The sequence below is a fragment of the Nicotiana tomentosiformis genome, chromosome 1, assembly GCF_000390325.3.
Source record: "Nicotiana tomentosiformis chromosome 1, ASM39032v3, whole genome shotgun sequence".
Lineage (NCBI taxonomy): Eukaryota > Viridiplantae > Streptophyta > Magnoliopsida > Solanales > Solanaceae > Nicotiana > Nicotiana tomentosiformis.
In genome coordinates, this window is record NC_090812.1 from 119188475 (window position 1) to 119204505 (window position 16031).

The 16031-nt window shown below is 39.0% G+C and overlaps 2 protein-coding genes across 2 annotated transcripts; one reads left to right on the forward strand and one right to left on the reverse strand.

Moving 5' to 3' along the window:
• Positions 1-6328: 6328 nt before the first annotated feature.
• Positions 6329-6751, forward strand: LOC138909004 (uncharacterized). Its single transcript, XM_070199966.1, has one exon. It carries the CDS (start codon positions 6329-6331, stop codon positions 6749-6751), a length of 423 nt encoding a protein of 140 aa, XP_070056067.1.
• Positions 6752-10849: 4098 nt separating this feature from the next.
• On the reverse strand, positions 10850-13010 carry LOC104104225 (probable glucan endo-1,3-beta-glucosidase A6). Its single transcript, XM_009612248.4, has 3 exons — positions 12854-13010; positions 11466-12764; positions 10850-11196 (listed from the first exon to the last, which is right to left on the reverse strand). Exons 1-3 carry the CDS (start codon positions 12912-12914, stop codon positions 11159-11161), a joined length of 1398 nt encoding a protein of 465 aa, XP_009610543.1. The 5' UTR covers positions 12915-13010; the 3' UTR covers positions 10850-11158.
• Between the last annotated feature and the right edge of the window lie 3021 nt (positions 13011-16031).

The following is a 16031-nucleotide window of genomic DNA, read 5'->3' on the forward strand; positions in this document are numbered from 1 at the left end:
AGACATAAGGCAGCCAGGAATTGAGTGATTCACCCAGTGGGCACAAAACAGAGTTGAGCATATAGAACCAAGGCCCTAGTGTGTCAGAGTTCCCAAGGGCTTCAAGAACCCAGGGCAGTGCTCACACTAGGGGGATTAACAGAGACAGTTCAGAGGAAAGATTAGGGACCAAATCCTAGTGTATTAGAGTTCACAAGGGTCTCAAATGAACCTTGAGCAGTGTTCACACTAGGGAGGTCAGTGGCAAGAGACTTGATAGCCTTGGCTTTCGGCCGGCTAGGAATAAGGAGTTCAGAATAACATAAATGATAATGAGGGAGAGTGACAATAGCTGAGGGACAGAACTGAAGGGTACAAAAATAGTCAAGTTGGGCACATAAAGTAAATAATCAAATAGGCTGTAGGTTTTAAGAACACATTTAGCAAGATTTAGAAGAACAAGTTCAACACCTAGTGCATAAGTAGTTACACATTAACAAGCAGGTTTACAGGATTGGAGTACACAGACTAATAATAGGGAAAAGGTCCAAATTATGTTAAGTACAGATGCTAGTGTCACAAGATAGCCATGTTAACTTCACATCAGGTAGCAGAACAACATTTAGACATAGTAGGGAAGCACAAATTATGACAACATACTGGTGGATCAAGTGAGCCGAAACATGCTAAGGGGTATATTAACTGAGAACTAGTCATGATTGATAGATCAGGATCTTGACACAGAATTAAAACATACTACCTATGCAAGATTGCCATTATAGAGATTCAGAACAGAAAGGGAAGATAAACCCATGTCATACAGTAAGTATAAGTATTCAAATCTGACCTAATAGACCAGTTAATCTAAAGGAAGTTCAAATTATGCATATGGAGCATATTCGAATAACAGAATGGACAACCTTAAGCAGAATTAAACACCAAAGAGATGTCAAGCAGTAACACAATGGCTAAACGAAATTAAGAGAATCTTGATTACTCGAATTAGGCTTAGGCATGTTTCAGATTACCAACATAATGAAGTGAAGATTAGAGAGACCAAAAATTAAAGTAAAGCAATCAGGATTGCATACAAGAATAGCTCAGAAAACACATTAAACTACAATCTTCATAAGTGAAAACATATGCAAATGACAGGTAAATAGGAATGAAATGACAAAAGTTCAGCAACTCACCAGTTAAGCGAAAACCAAGAAAGAACAAAGTCCACAGTAGCAAGAACCCAGAATTTTTGGCCTTGGCTTTCAACCGGCCAGGAACTAGAATATAGAACAAGAGTATTTAGAGTACAAAGAGCGATAAATTCAGTTTTTTAGTAAACATTCACGATTCAAGTCAGTCTCAAAGGGAAATGAGGAGGGGTTTATATAGTAGTAGAAATTAACATCCAAACAAGGAAAATCATCAATCAAACACGAGAAAGGAAAGAAATCGAAATCAGTAAGGAAAAGAGAAAATTTCAAAACCCTAATTTTAGGTAAAGTACACAAATCGGCAGAAATCTAAAATAAATAAAAGGTAAAAATCACATTCTGCATAGAATAAGACGAACATAGACAGAAATACCTTTTAAAATCAAAGAATCAAACCAGACTTGGTTCGATTTAAAAGAATCTGAAACCCTAATTTTAGGGTGAGTAGGAATCACAGAAATACACAGAGATTCATACCATAAAAGAACAAGGATGAACATAGACGAAAAAGGTCAAGGAACTGAACCAGCTTTGGTTCGAAGTTGATGAGATCCGCTTGCCATGTTTAGGCAAGCGGTATATAGAAGTTTTCAGTACCAGGGAAAAGTAGAATATGGCAAGAAACAGCTACGTAATCCCATGTCCGGTGGGATTAGGAGAGAAAATTGAGGAAAAGACAGCTAGGGTTTGAGAGATGAGATATGAGAGGATTTAAGGGCAGCGGGCGGTGAGGAATGATTTAGGGTTAGAGGGTTTGGGTATAATTAAAAAGAGAGGGTGTAATGTGGGCCGTTAATCTCAGAGATCAACGGCCACGATTTAAAAGGGTTTTGGGTCGGGTGGTTAAATGAGTTGCGGCCAGGTATGGGGTTGGATTAATTGGTCTTGGGCCAGGGGTAATTGGGCTATGTTTGGATAGTTAGGTCCGAAATTTGAAGGAATTTAGAGCTAGATTTTAAATACCTAATTTTAATAAATAAATAATTTATAAAAACATAATAAATAAATAACAAAAAATATCATTTGTGCATGAAAATGATTAAAAATAATTATTTAACATTATAAAAATATAAAAAGTTATTTTCTGCATAAATAATGTAATTATACATGCATATGGGCTATTAATGCAAAATGTGCAATTTAGCCATGAAAAATGCAAATGTAATTATAAGAAATGCCCTGAAAATATTTAAAATCTCATATTGATATAAATGATAAGTTTAGATGATTAAATCATCATAAAAATAATTTGGAGGGTAATTATTAGATATTTATATAATAAAAAATACAAAAATAAATTGATTTAAAGCCTTTAAAAATTATGAAAGAAAGAAAAATGTGATGATGCAAATGTATATGCTTATAAACTAAATGATGATGCATACGTATTATTTTGAAAGTGTATATATATATATATATATATATATATATATATATATATATATATATATATGAGGGAAAAATTGGGTATCAACACTTGGTCTTGCAAGGAACTGGATTTTGCAGCCGCACAATTTGGTTTGCGGCTGCAATGCAACTTCTGCGACCGCACAATTCTTATGCGGTCTGCACTTCAGGCAAGGCTTCAGTCTTGGTCATTTGCACTCTCTGAACTTTTTGAGTTCTTGTCAGTGCGGGCTATGTTCTGCGCCGCACAATCCATGTGCAGTCCGCACTTTTGCTTAAAGTATTGCAGGGCTTCTTCACCAGTTCTGCGGCCGTAGAGGAAATTCTATGGTTTGCACTTGCTTCTGCGGACCACACTTCTTGTGTGTTGCGCCACTTCTTGCCTTGGGAGTCGGAACACTCTTTTTTTAATCGGATTTCTTCATAAGAGCCCAAATTTTCAACATTCCTTCAAGGCAACACTTTCATTAGTTTTGGGAACATAAATCGATACTTTCAGAACTAAAACAAAAGTAAAAAGGTACTAATAAGTGGTCAAAATCCATAATTATTACATGGCCCCACAAAGCTTTTACCTTTTAAGACCACAAGTTTCAAAAGTTTGTTTTTCCTTAAACTCCGTGTCGAATCAAACTATCGTTTACCCTTAAAATTTGATAACAATTAAACTTATAATATGGTTCTAAGGACACGTGATTTCACTTAATACCAATTGATAAATATGAAGATTAATAACATAAATGAATTATAAAGTAAAGCAAACCAGTGGTAGAATGGAACTCAGCCCTCGAGTTTGGATACCCTCGAACTGGTTGATGCAAGAACAATTAAAATATAACAACCTGATGAACAATATTATAAACGAGAAAGAGAATTATATTACTTTAATATATGTGAACAATGTGTGTTCAAATGATTAGAACCCCCCTTTAAATAGTAGAAGAATTTTACTTATGGTATAATTCTAATTACATAAGGAAATCCCATGATTAGCTAATTAACCATTTCTGATTTGATCCATTTCGAGATTTACGCCATGATCCTCGACCAGTCACGGATATCTCGCCTTTCTGTTATTGTGCTATCTTCGATTTTGCTCGATGTCTGTCTCATTTGGCTTCGATCGCTACTAGCCTCGATCTCGACAGGTACCTCAATTTTGAACTCGGTACCTTATCCTCATGATTTAGTCTGTTCCATTAAGAGTTCGTCCTTCGACGCAACCTCCCGGTCTTGGTCAAATAGTAAAATCGGGTAGGCCCGGTTCTAACCGTATACAGATAGTCCCCTCATTTTTTGGAGTGAAATGACAAGAAATGAATTGAGCCTTCAATTTTCTACCTCGACCTGTCATGATGTCAAACTCATGACGTAAGCGACAGGAGTGACCGAAACGTCCCGTTGGTACAGTTCCCCAAGTCAATAATGAGTGTCAGTTGGTGGTCGGCCACTAGTGCCTTTGAACCGTCCCTGTGAATCCAATAAATAGACCCATTTCTCATTGATTCAAACTTTACTTTCACTTCCTTCTAATCTCCAAAGCTTTTACATATCTTAAGTTCTTCCCTTCTACAAATCTTCAGGTTTTGTTGTTAATCCTTTCTCAAACGTCAAGTCTTATTATCTTCCTCTTCTTCAAACTTACACAAAAATGGCAAAAACATCAAAAATGGTACCACAAAAAGAAGTTGCTTCATCTTCTCAACCGGCCGGCGAAAAAATACCAGTGGAACCCCGTCTTGAGGAATGCATTCCTAGGGGATGCGCGCTAAACTCTGATTTCAAGACCGATAAAGCCTCGTCGATGCGAGCCGATGTCAAGGTATATATGCTCGATAACTAAGAGATACCTTAAGCAGGTAAAGAAAGACTGCAACTGGGAGGGCATAGAGGTGGTGATCCCGACCCCCGAAGAAGACATCACCACCCATGTGGAAGGGTTTCTAAGTGTTTACACTTACCCTTTTACGCTGGGCCCCCTCGACCCCGTCGTCATTGATTTTTGCCGTCAATATCAAATAACCCTAGACCAAATCCATCCTTCCTTTTAGCGAATTGTTATTCTGCTCCGATTCTTCGTGAGCAAAGTCGAGGGGCTACCTTTCACCCTCGATCACCTTATCAGATTGTATAGCCCTCACCTCTATCGAGGCGGGTTAATAAAACTCCAACGTCGGGCTACAAAAGTGTCATTCTCGAGTATAGACGAGGACAAGGATCGAGGCTGGGTGGGCCGGTTCGTTCGAGTGAGGACTTCCGACCGAATCCCAGCCGAGAAGATGCCATTTCCTGAGAAATGGAACATGAATTGTAAGTACCGTCTCACTGTTAGCTTCCATGTATTATTTGTTCCTTTGTCTTTTCTCATTGATATCTTTTTCCATGATATAGCGGTCGCTTGGATACCCCGTATGATTCCCGGCCTCGAAAGCTGGGTTCGGAACCTGGCTTTGACCTCTACATATGCCGAGCGCTCATGGCGTGATTTAGCAAAGGGTCGATGGGAGGCCAAGAATCATGGTAAACCCACTTTTTATGTATTTGATGATTTGATTAAGATGCTTGTCTTCTACTTATTCAATATTTTTGTGTATAGGCCTGGGCAAGGATGCGGTCATGAGGCCCCCGTATGGTGAGGAGGAGACTTCGACCCCGATTTCGAAGCCGGCGAAGGATAAGAAGAGGAAAAGGATCTGGTTCATAAGCCGAAGAAAGACACTGTTGCCCTGCCTGCGGATGTGATTCAACGGCTAAGGGAGGAAGAAGAAGAAGATGAGGATGATGGCTCGAAACTGGTGGCCTGAGTGAAGAAAACCATCGAGGCCCCAAAGGCCGCTGAGTCGGTGGTGGTTGAGGAGATTCCACTTCAAGCCGAGGGGGTCTTGGAAAAGGACTCGGGCAAAGTCCCCGAGTCATCGAAGATGCCTTCCGCCGAGATGAGCAAAAGGTGGGTATGTCTGAACGGGCCAGCTCTGAGGCCCTTCGCAGCGAGGAGAGCGCCCCAAGTGGCTCACTTGAGGCAATAGATATTGGAGACTCGCCGATTCTCCCTGCATTTTTCGATAAGGAAATTCGGGAGGCCCAAGCTACGAGGACTCCTGAAGTAGACGGGGCCCATGGAGGGGAGGACCCCTTCCGTGGTTACTTTATCGGGGTCGAGGATGCTACCGTCCTGAGTGAAGCACCGAGTCTATCGAGTCTCCTCGATGAGGCTCAACAAGCCTTTAATCGAGTGAGTCTCAACTCCCTTTGTCGATATCATACTTAGTTTATTTCTTCTCTTCTTGTCTAATTTTCTTTCTTTTTTTTCCGTATAGGATTTGGCACTCCATCAGGAGGCGTTTTCAAAGTCCCGAGTAGAGCTGAGCCGATGTGAGGTCGACCTCCGAGGGCTCACAGAGGAGAGAAATTCCCTTAAACTTCTCAGTGGGCAAAAAGAAGAGGAGATCAAGGACCTCCGAGCCGAGTTGGCCAAGGCTCATCAAGATCAGACCGACCTGATCGAGCAGGTAATGAAAATCTTAAAAGCTCATGGGCTCGATTCGGGAACGGTGGCTAACATTTCAATCTCATAGCTGCAGTAGAAGGTCGAGAGGATCGAGCAGTTCCACGAGGAGATCAACATGATGAAGGCGGAGACCTTGGGGTGGAAAGAAAGTATGAACCGTTTTGCTGCTGAAAAAGAGGCTGCTCGAGCCCAATTGCCATCGGTCGAAAGTCATCTTTGAGGCATGAAGGAGAAAAGCTCAGCTCAGGAAAAGAAAATAGAGGAGCTCGAGGCTCGGTTGACTTCCAAACTTGCAAAGGCCAAATCTAAAGCCGAAAAGGCAAAGGCCAAGGCAAAGGCGATCGTGGCCGTCTACCGGGCCGATGCTGAAGCCGCTAAAGTCCAAGCGAGAGAGGCAGCCGAGACCGCTCAAACTCGAGCATATTGGGCTGTTGAACTCGCCAAATTTCAATCTCGGAGGGAAACCCTCGAGGTGATCCATGCTCGAGGTTTCGACCTTACCGACAAGATAATAAAGGCTAAAAAGCATGAAGCTGATGCTAGAGCGCTGGCCTCTTCCGATGATGATGATGATGATGGCAGCAAGAGTGGGGCCGAGAATGGGGAGGACCTCGATGGAGAAGAAGCTACCCCTGAGGAAAATTAGGAATCTTAGGCTTTTTCTTTTTTGATTTGTTTTTGTGCGGGATCATGATCGGTCCTTGTAAATATTTTCGTATATATAAAAGATATTTTTTCTCTTTGACTTCTCTTTATTCTATTTAATTCCTCGTGAAAATTCTATTTCATTCATGCCTTCATGCCTTATGGAGATTTTTCTCGCAAGTTTGGGACTTTAGGTAACTAGACCAAAGTCGGACCAGTGTAGTCTTTAAAATCGAGTGAGTACTTGCTCGAACTCGAAGTAGAGTGACCCTTAGGTTTTAGTTGAGTAAGGACAATTTCTCGAACTCAAAAAATAAAATGGCCCTTAGGCTCTTGAATTAGGCCGATATGGCCTCAAAAGAATGGCTTTTCCCTTTTTTCGGCTTCAAAAATTAATCATAAAAATTTATCATGCCTTAGCACGAGATAAATTTGTACCCATTAGGTTTTTCGAGGATTGGTGTTATGCAAATCCTTTGCTTTGCTATGCCTTAGCACAAAATTGTCCGGGAGTTCGAATAATTCGATACCCCTTAGGGTTTTTCGAGGGTCGATATTATCGAGACCCTTAGTAATTCAGCCGAGGGTTGCCTTTTTTAACCGGTTTATGAGAATATTTGAAGGCCTGTTTTATAACGGAAGTCGGACATCTCTGAACCATGTTAATTTGGTTGTAGCCTTTAGTTTGGGATTTGCCCCTTAGGCTTGTTTCCCTTCTATACTTCGAACTCGTTCAAAGTATCAGTCCCCGAGTGCGGTGGCCGTGGCCTATAAAATCGAGGATTGCCTTTTTAAGATCTTACGATTTCGAAGTTTAGTAATTCGATCATGCCGATGTTTTGGACGGCAGTCCCCGAGTATAGGGTAAATTGTTTGAACTTCAGTTGTGATCGGCCCTTAAGCCAGTTTTCACAATAGATCATGAGTATGAAATTGTAAAGTATAAATTTCTCTAAGGCATGGAACATCTGGTAAGGAAAAATACTTCTTTCAATAGATTATACATGCATACATGTTTTGCTATTAGGGCTCGAGTAATCTATATGGACACGGTTCATTTGACCGTTTGGTCCTTTAGCTATCGGGACCCTGTCGACACGAAGAATTTTTCTTGTAACTATCTGAGGGCGATGCCTCCCAATATTCGAGGTTGATTGTAAAGAAGTCTCGGATACTGTTGAATTGCTCTAAGTTAGCACGAACAATGGTTGCCTCATTAAAAACCTCGCCGGAAAAACTCATTTGGGACAAAAATCGGTCTAAGGGAAAAAGAGTGTAACGCATGCTTTCAGACCTAAGGACTTTGTGTTTGAAGAATCCTTTGGTGTCTTCGATTAAACACCTGCAAATGATTAGAATAAAATATAAACAAAAACGGAGAAGGTTGTACCTTAGCAGTAATATCGTTTGAGGAGTGATATGTTCTAATTGTTTGGTAATTGTTCGCCTTTCATCGTGCCAAGTTTGTAAGATCTTTTTCTGATGATGTCGAGGACCTGATACGGTCCCTCCCGGTTCAGACCAAGTTTTCCTTCGTTTGGGTCTCGAGTATTGAGGGTGACCTTCCTCAGAACCAAGTCCCCGATTTTAAAGTATCGAAGATTGGCTCTTCGATTGTAGTACCTTTTGATCCGTTGTTTCTGTGCGGCCATTAGAACGAGGGCGGCTTCCCGTTTTTCATGTAGCAATTCGAGTCTTGTATTCATAGCCTCGTGATTTGACTCTTCCGTTACATATCGAAACCTGACGCTATGTTCCCCGACTTCAACCGGGATCAGAGCTTCAGCGCCATATACTAAAGAGAATGGTGTTGCCCCCGTACTGGATTTTGACGTTGTTCGATACGCCCAAAAGACTTCGGGCAATATTTCTCTCCATTTTCCCTTAGCGTCGTTCAATCATTTCTTTAGATTTTGAATGATGGTCTTGTTTGTCGATTCGGCCTGTCCGTTCCTACTAGGATGATATGGCATCGACATGATCCTTTTTATTTTGTGATCTTCAAGAAACTTTGTCATTTTGCTGCCGACGAATTGCTTTCCATTGTCGCATACGATCTCGGCAAGTATCCCGAATCGGCATATAATGTGGTCCCAGATGAAGTCTATGACTTCTTTCTCTCTAATTTTCTTGAAAGCCTGTGCTTCAACCCACTTAGAGAAATAGTCAGTCATAAACAAAATAAATTTAGCTTTACCTGGGGCCGATGGTAGAGGACCGACGATATCCATTCCCCACTTCATGAATGGCCATGGGGATAAGACATACATCTCGCTAGCTTCCCTGGTCAACCTTTCCCTTTTATTGCGTATGTATAAGAAGTGACATGCTCATTAGGGTCGAAGGTCCCATTGTACTTAGGAATTTCTGGCATTCGAATTTCTTCGGAATGGGTTTCGGAGCCGCACTTGGAGGAAAAAGCTTCTGTACAAATTTCTTTGAATCCATACCCTTTAGAATCAGCGGTGCCTCCGGTATTTGGTCAACCCGGGAGTTGTATGTCTATACTTTCTTGTCATTTGCCTCGATTTTTTTTTCTCCCGATTCAATCCGTTTAGTGAGCTCCTCGAGCATTTTCATAATGGCGGGGTCAATCCCCGATTCGTTAGCATTCAACCTTTCCAGCACAGGCTCGGTCCTGTGGGCGACTTCTGGTTCGATCCTACTCGATATTCGGCTCTGATTTTGTAGTTGTACTATAGCGGCTTGTTGAGCCTGTAATATTTCGAATATCAAGTGGAGGCTAACTTCACCATCTTCTCCGCCCTGTGTACCTCGACCACCTGATCGAACTTCCCTGCGTACGCTACCTTCGGGATCAACGCCCTAATTTATATTTAGGGCGACATGTGAACTGACATTGACAGAATTTGCAATTGGTGCTCCCTCGAGGTCAGCCTGAGGCGCCTCGATCCCTGGGGCGGCTATATTGCCATTTACCCCGTAAAATTCTTTTCTCGCGATTCAATCCGTTTGGTGAGCTCCTCGGTAACCTTGACCGAATGGTTTGACAATCTATTCAACTCTGCTTTATCTGACATCTCTTCTGTGAGTATTTGACCATGTTGCCTCAATTCCAGATCCTTGAGGTACAAATTACTCTGGATCTGTTCAAAGGACTCGACCTGATGCTTATAGGACTCAAGAGAGGCACTACTTTCTTCTTTTATATTCTCTACGCATTTCGTAATGAGTAAAGTCATGTCAGATTGGCTTTGACATACCAATTCTTGGTCGTGTGTGTTGATTTTAGATGCCTCTAGCAGCAGATTGATGATTTGATCCTTATCCGTTGAAGCATGTTGCTCTTTCTGGACAAGCTCCGCTACCCTTAAAATTTGATAACAATTAAACTTATAATGTGGTTCTAAGGACACGTGATTTCACTTAATACCAATTGATAAATATGAAGATTAATAATAGAAATGAACTATAAAGTAAAGCAAATCAGTGGTAGAATGGAACTCAGCCCTCGAGTTTGGATACCCTCGAACTGGTTGATGCAAGAACAATTAAAATATAACAACCTGATGAACAATAGTATAAACGAGAAAGATAATTATATTGCTTTGATATCTGTGAATTATGTGTGTTACAAATGATTAGAATCCCCCTTTAAATAGTAGATGAATTCCACTTATAGTAAAATTTTAATTAAAGTAAAGCCCATTTATAAGACAGTTCAATTGACACATTTATCGGCAAACAAGAAAGTCTTTAGAGTCGAACGATTCAACGATCTATTTTGTAATATTTAGAAAGGATATTTTCTACTAGTGTTTATTTGTAGTGTTTATTTGTTGATGGTCCAATAAAGAAGATTTATGTCCTAGAAAAAGTAAAGATTCTCCATATGAACAAATTCATGTAGAAAAGCGAAAAAACTGAAGAATGCCTCCTCATAGCCGTTACACAGAGAATGGAGTTAAATTCTCCTTCCTTGATAGCAGCAAATATTAGTGTCCCACCCACATTTTCCCAACAAACATCATAGATTCATTATTCATATAGCCGTTGCCAAACATCAAGAAAAATAATGCATAAAATACAAGAAAATATACAGTACTATACAAAACGTACAAATTTTATGAGAAGTGGATTTGTGGTCCTGTGAAAATAAATAACAGCTCTTATTAATTCCACTACACTACTATTAATTGCTTGCTATTAATGTGGAACCAGTTGTTTCTCTTACAATGTTCTAGGTAGAAAGTAGAAACCGTTCTTCTATACGGGAGAATAGAGTAGGACAAAACAAATCTAAATTGTTGGATCAATAGAATAAGAATAATAAAACAACTTAACTCTGTTTATTCTGTATTCTAACGTATAGAAAAACAAAAGGCGCGGCTTTGTCTCATAGCGATGTGTCTGTCACCTAAACTTCTTTTGACGTTCCCCTTAATCTTCAAAGTGTGACGCTTGGGAACTTGCAAGCTCCATAACCTGCAAAATTACAAGCAACTTCGTTAGCATGTATAATCGAGAACAAATATTTAATCAAAGTGACGAATTAGGGTCGGTTGCTATAATATTATTCTTAATAATATAGAATTAAAAAAACTCAACTTCCAGATATAGGCATCTCTCCCTAGTTTCTAGCAAATTTTAGTTATTTGATCTGGAAATATGTGAGCTCATTACATGACACTTTCAAATGTCGACATAAAGTCATTTAAATCATAATTTTTATTAGAATTGAATGTATTACTTACTTGGATCACTTTTGGTCGGAATAGCAAGCCCATTGAAATAACAAGTTCCTCCAGCTGACTTAAACTGAGCCCAATAAGAACTGAACGCGTAATTCGCATGTAACACCAAAGAATTCGGTTTGTAACATTTCCCACCGGGTCGGATCTCATCACAGGTCCGATTACCCTGCCCACATGCATATGCCAATGCTCCACTCACTTCCGTTACACTCGCTTTTCTCCCAACAACGCACCAGATTTTCCCCTTGTACGGCTCATTGTTCCTTGGCCTTGGCAATGGTTCATATTCCGACAACGACGTCTTTCCAGACAAGTCAATCCCGTATATATTCGTCCCGTTCGGGTACAGTAACCCGAAATGCCGTTCCGTACCCGGACCCGGTTTCTCATTCTCGTTGTACAAAGCAAACAATAATGTCGGCACGACAACTCCTGGTTTTGCTGGCGTTCCCACAGGTGGCTTAGCTGTAAACTTTTTAATCACGTTCCTGTTGTACGTTGCTGCATTATAGATGTTCGCTCCAATTTGGTCTACATTACCAGCATTGGGCCAACCCGTTTCTGCAATAAATAACCGAACATCCGGGTAGCCCACTCTCTTCATAGCGAAATACACTGCATCAATCATTTGGTCCAATAAATTCGTATAGGTTAAACCCGAACCCGGATCCGTAACGGTAATATTCTTGGACTCTAACAAAGCATAGTCAAGATTAATTACTGTAGGTTGAGCTGCCCAAGCAAAATAAGGATAAACATCTATGAAAAAGAATGATTTGGTTCGGTTCAAAAAATGTAACAAGGGTTTCATAACTTTTTCCGAAATGTCGGACCTAAATGTACCATTAGAAGGTGGGAAAGAAGATTCAAGCATATCAATAGCTAATGGGGTACCAACTTTAATTTTTCCGAGACCAAATTTTTTGACAGCGTATCTGATTTTGCGTATGGCAGGTACAAGGTTGAACCAAGTGGTGTTGGGTGGGCTACTTAGGATTTCGTTTCCAACAAGGACGTAACGGATCATAGTGTCGGGGTAAAATGGTACAACATTGGTTTTGACCCATTGATCTGCTAAGTCTTGATTTGTAGAGATGTTGTTGATAAGCTCATTTGGGACCATGACTGAAAGTTGAAGTTTTGTGCCTTTGAAGGCTTTAAGGATTTCTGGGTTTGCATCGTAGATCTTGACTCTATTGGCTTTGAGACCATTGATTAAGTCAACTGATTTTGTTGGTATAGGGAGGTTGTTCCCAAGTTGTCCGTAGCATATTCCTACCTTAGATGAGATTTCTGCACCTGAAATTTACAACAAGTAGAACAGAGTGAGCTGCTATAAAAGAATTAAGTATAAAGACTTAACATTAAGTTGTTAAAATTGAACTTACCGGAGAAAGAAGCAAAAGCAAGGAAAGATAGTAGAAGTAAAGTAGATAAACAACCCATCATATCTTCCTCAAGAAGTGATGTGATGTGATGATGCCTTTTAGAAGAAGAGCTGGGAAAGGTGTGTGTATATATAGAGGAAAGTGAAAGACTCAAGTGGAGTCTAAGCTATCCTTTGACGTATCATTCCTAAATTTATTTTGAAAAATTTGATTTGGGTTAAGTTTGGTTTGAAGATAAAAATGTGTTTGGACGTATGTTTTGGGTGAAATTTAGTTTGAAAAAACATGAAACATGACTTATACACACAAGTTCTAAAAACTATCACAAATACCCAATAATACCATTATTAATAATATTCATTATATTATCGCAAACCATAGTCCTGAACATAAATAAATTTAATACAAAATTATCATTTTTATAATGATCTACATGATACACTATCAGATGACCGAAAAGACGAAGCAACATCATTACAAAATAATAAATGGTGAGCTCTTTTATAAAATACAAAAGTTTGGGGCAATTTTTAAAAAATATAATAGTGATATTTTGGCCCAGCTGGTTTTGGGATTTGGGATTTGAGACTTGGGATTTGGCCAAAATATAGGCAAAATCTATGGCCAAACATGTGTTTGTCAAATAAAATTCAAGTTTATTTTGGCAAAATTTATGGCCGAACGGGTCCTAAAAAAAAGGCAGGGTGTTTTACACCAGATTTTATTTTATTTTGGGGTTTGCTATAAAATGACAGCTTCTTCGTAGGTGGGTGACCACTTCCTCTTTACCTTTTGGTAAAAAAGAAAGATAAAGAGAAAGGGTATTTATGGCAGATGCTGTCTATTAAAGAGAAGAATCAGTTCCTTCGGATGATGCAATGAGAGTAATAAAGAAAGTGTAAAAGGATTGGACAAAAGAGTAACGTGATACAGCCCCACCCTTGGGGTCTCGGCCAAAGGGATTGGTGATGGTCACTTCACTTCCTGATTTCTCAGCTACGGTTTCAATAGATTTGATTGGAATATGAAAAAAGAATTTTTGAAATAATATTAAAAAATAATTTTTGAAAGTTAAAGTTGTATTTGAATATGAATTTTATTTGAAGAAAAATTAAAATTTTGTGAGTACAAGAAAACTTTTTACCAAAAAACTATCCTAAAGCAATTTTTAAAATTTAATTTTTTTTTTCCAAAATATAATCATATTTGATAGCAAACAACATTTTCAATTTTTTAGTTTTTGATGAACAATTTCGAGGAAGCGCATGAAAAGAGGAGAGGACCTACTTTTGGGACCCAAAAGCTAAAAGCATTTGCAGATGCGGTGAAAATAGAAAGTAGCCGTTTAATGTTACTGTCAAGATGACAAGATGTATTTTGTGATAGTTTTTTACTTACTAGTAGATAATTAGACTTGTTTAGTCGTCTTTTCGTATCTTTCTATACTGAAATGTTTGATTGGACACTGAATTATTTATAAGACAAGGAAAAAATTGGCATTTAAGGAATTCTTAAAAAATTTAGTCTCAAGCATATCATGATTTTTTTTGGTTACAAGAACATGTTATTATGATAAACATAAGATGTTTAAATTTACAGAATTTTCAAATATAATAAAGTGCTATTATTTTTATAATATACAGAAAAAGAAAATAATCCCATATGATATGAAAAATAGGATTACAATAATTCTGGTTAGTCAAAGTGAAAACGGGAGGGACGTTAACTGATGGAAACTTTTACTATGGAAAATTTTGGTCATTGATTAAACTTTCAGTCCATAATTAACGTGCAAGTAGTAATACTCAATTCCCAAGGCACAAAATTTTCTCCTTTCCTTTAGCATCCAAGGCGGGAATTCGGACAAGTTCCTCTTTACATAAAACTTGAGTGCACATGTTTCCACGGTTCTTTATTGCAGTCTGCTTCAGATTTTGTGCAAGAGTTGTTCTTTATTTTAGAACGTGTATAATAAATTGGAAATTTCATTAGGTAGCGGCAGACTTCATTTATAAATTAAAAAATAAAACTATATTTTGATGAGGATGCCCGAATTAAGGGAATGGAAAACAAAAGAATTTGATACAAATGGAAGTTTACACTTCTAATGAAGTCGAATATAATTATTCTGCCAAAGGAATACTCCTTAACTCAGGGCAGGGGCTCAAACAAAATCAAGTTGGCCTACCAGTGAATACGTAAAACTTGAGTGCGCATGTTACATGCAGAAGAATTTAAGGAAAAATAATCAATAAAATGGATGATTGTCTTATTGAGCTAGCAGACATCTTCTTTAGTTTAATGTTACCCGTGTACGGGTAAAAATCGGGCTCATGATACACTCCGTCCTCCAACAGGGTAAAACGAGCTCGAGATATGATTATGAAAGATCGGAATCGAAGCAAGGATATCTTTGAGTCGGAGTACGGGGGCCGACCATCGACCCTCGATAATATTAGGGTCATGATTCGAGATCGACATAAAACCTGAAGGGAGAGCGTCGTCGGGCAATCAAGCACAGCCAACAGGAGACCGTAATATCCGTGACCGACCGGATATCACGGCATGGATCTCGGCATATATCGATGAAGAACCCTCAATTAGTTAAACAAAAGAGTTTTTGCCTTTTATAGAGTTATACTTAGAGTAGAATTCTCCTACTATATAAAGGGGGTCTGATGATTCATTAAGCACGTTGTAGCATGTATTCCAAAGCAATATATCATTATTTCACCGTTATTCTAAGCTTTTCTTTCATTCGTCAATATTGACCATTGTGAGCCCGGGTCAAAGGCAAATAGTTCACTAAGACTGAAGACATCTTCCCTGCGTGGTTTGAATGTACTGTATTTCTATTTGTTTGTTTTAATCCAATTAATTATTTTTGTATCAAATTAATCCGCGTATCCTTAAAACCACTTACAAATTTAATAGTTATCCGATTTTAAGGGTAAACAGTTTGGTGCTCACCGTGGGGCTAAGGATAGTAGTGTCAATTTGATATAAATTTTCATAACACACCCTACTTTACACTTGTTCTTTGAAGTGTCTTTGATTTCAGGTATGCGTTTAAAATATCGAACTTCCAATCTGCCACTCTAAACACGAATGTTGAGTCTGGCCACCATGGTGAGAACAACAATATAGCACCCTGTAACGAGGTGCCCCTCGCCGATCT

Excerpts from the sequence above, each read along its gene's own strand:
- LOC138909004 (XM_070199966.1), top strand. The coding sequence starts at position 6,329 with ATGAAGGAGAAAAGCTCAGCTCAGGAAAAGAAAATAGAGGAGCTCGAG.
- LOC104104225 (XM_009612248.4), bottom strand. The coding sequence starts at position 12,914 with ATGATGGGTTGTTTATCTACTTTACTTCTACTATCTTTCCTTGCTTTT. Across the intron at positions 12,765-12,853 it reads TGCTTTTGCTTCTTTCTCCG|GTGCAGAAATCTCATCTAAG; the intron begins GTAAGTTCAATT and ends TGTAAATTTCAG. Across the intron at positions 11,197-11,465 it reads TCCGACCAAAAGTGATCCAA|GTTATGGAGCTTGCAAGTTC; the intron begins GTAAGTAATACA and ends GTAATTTTGCAG.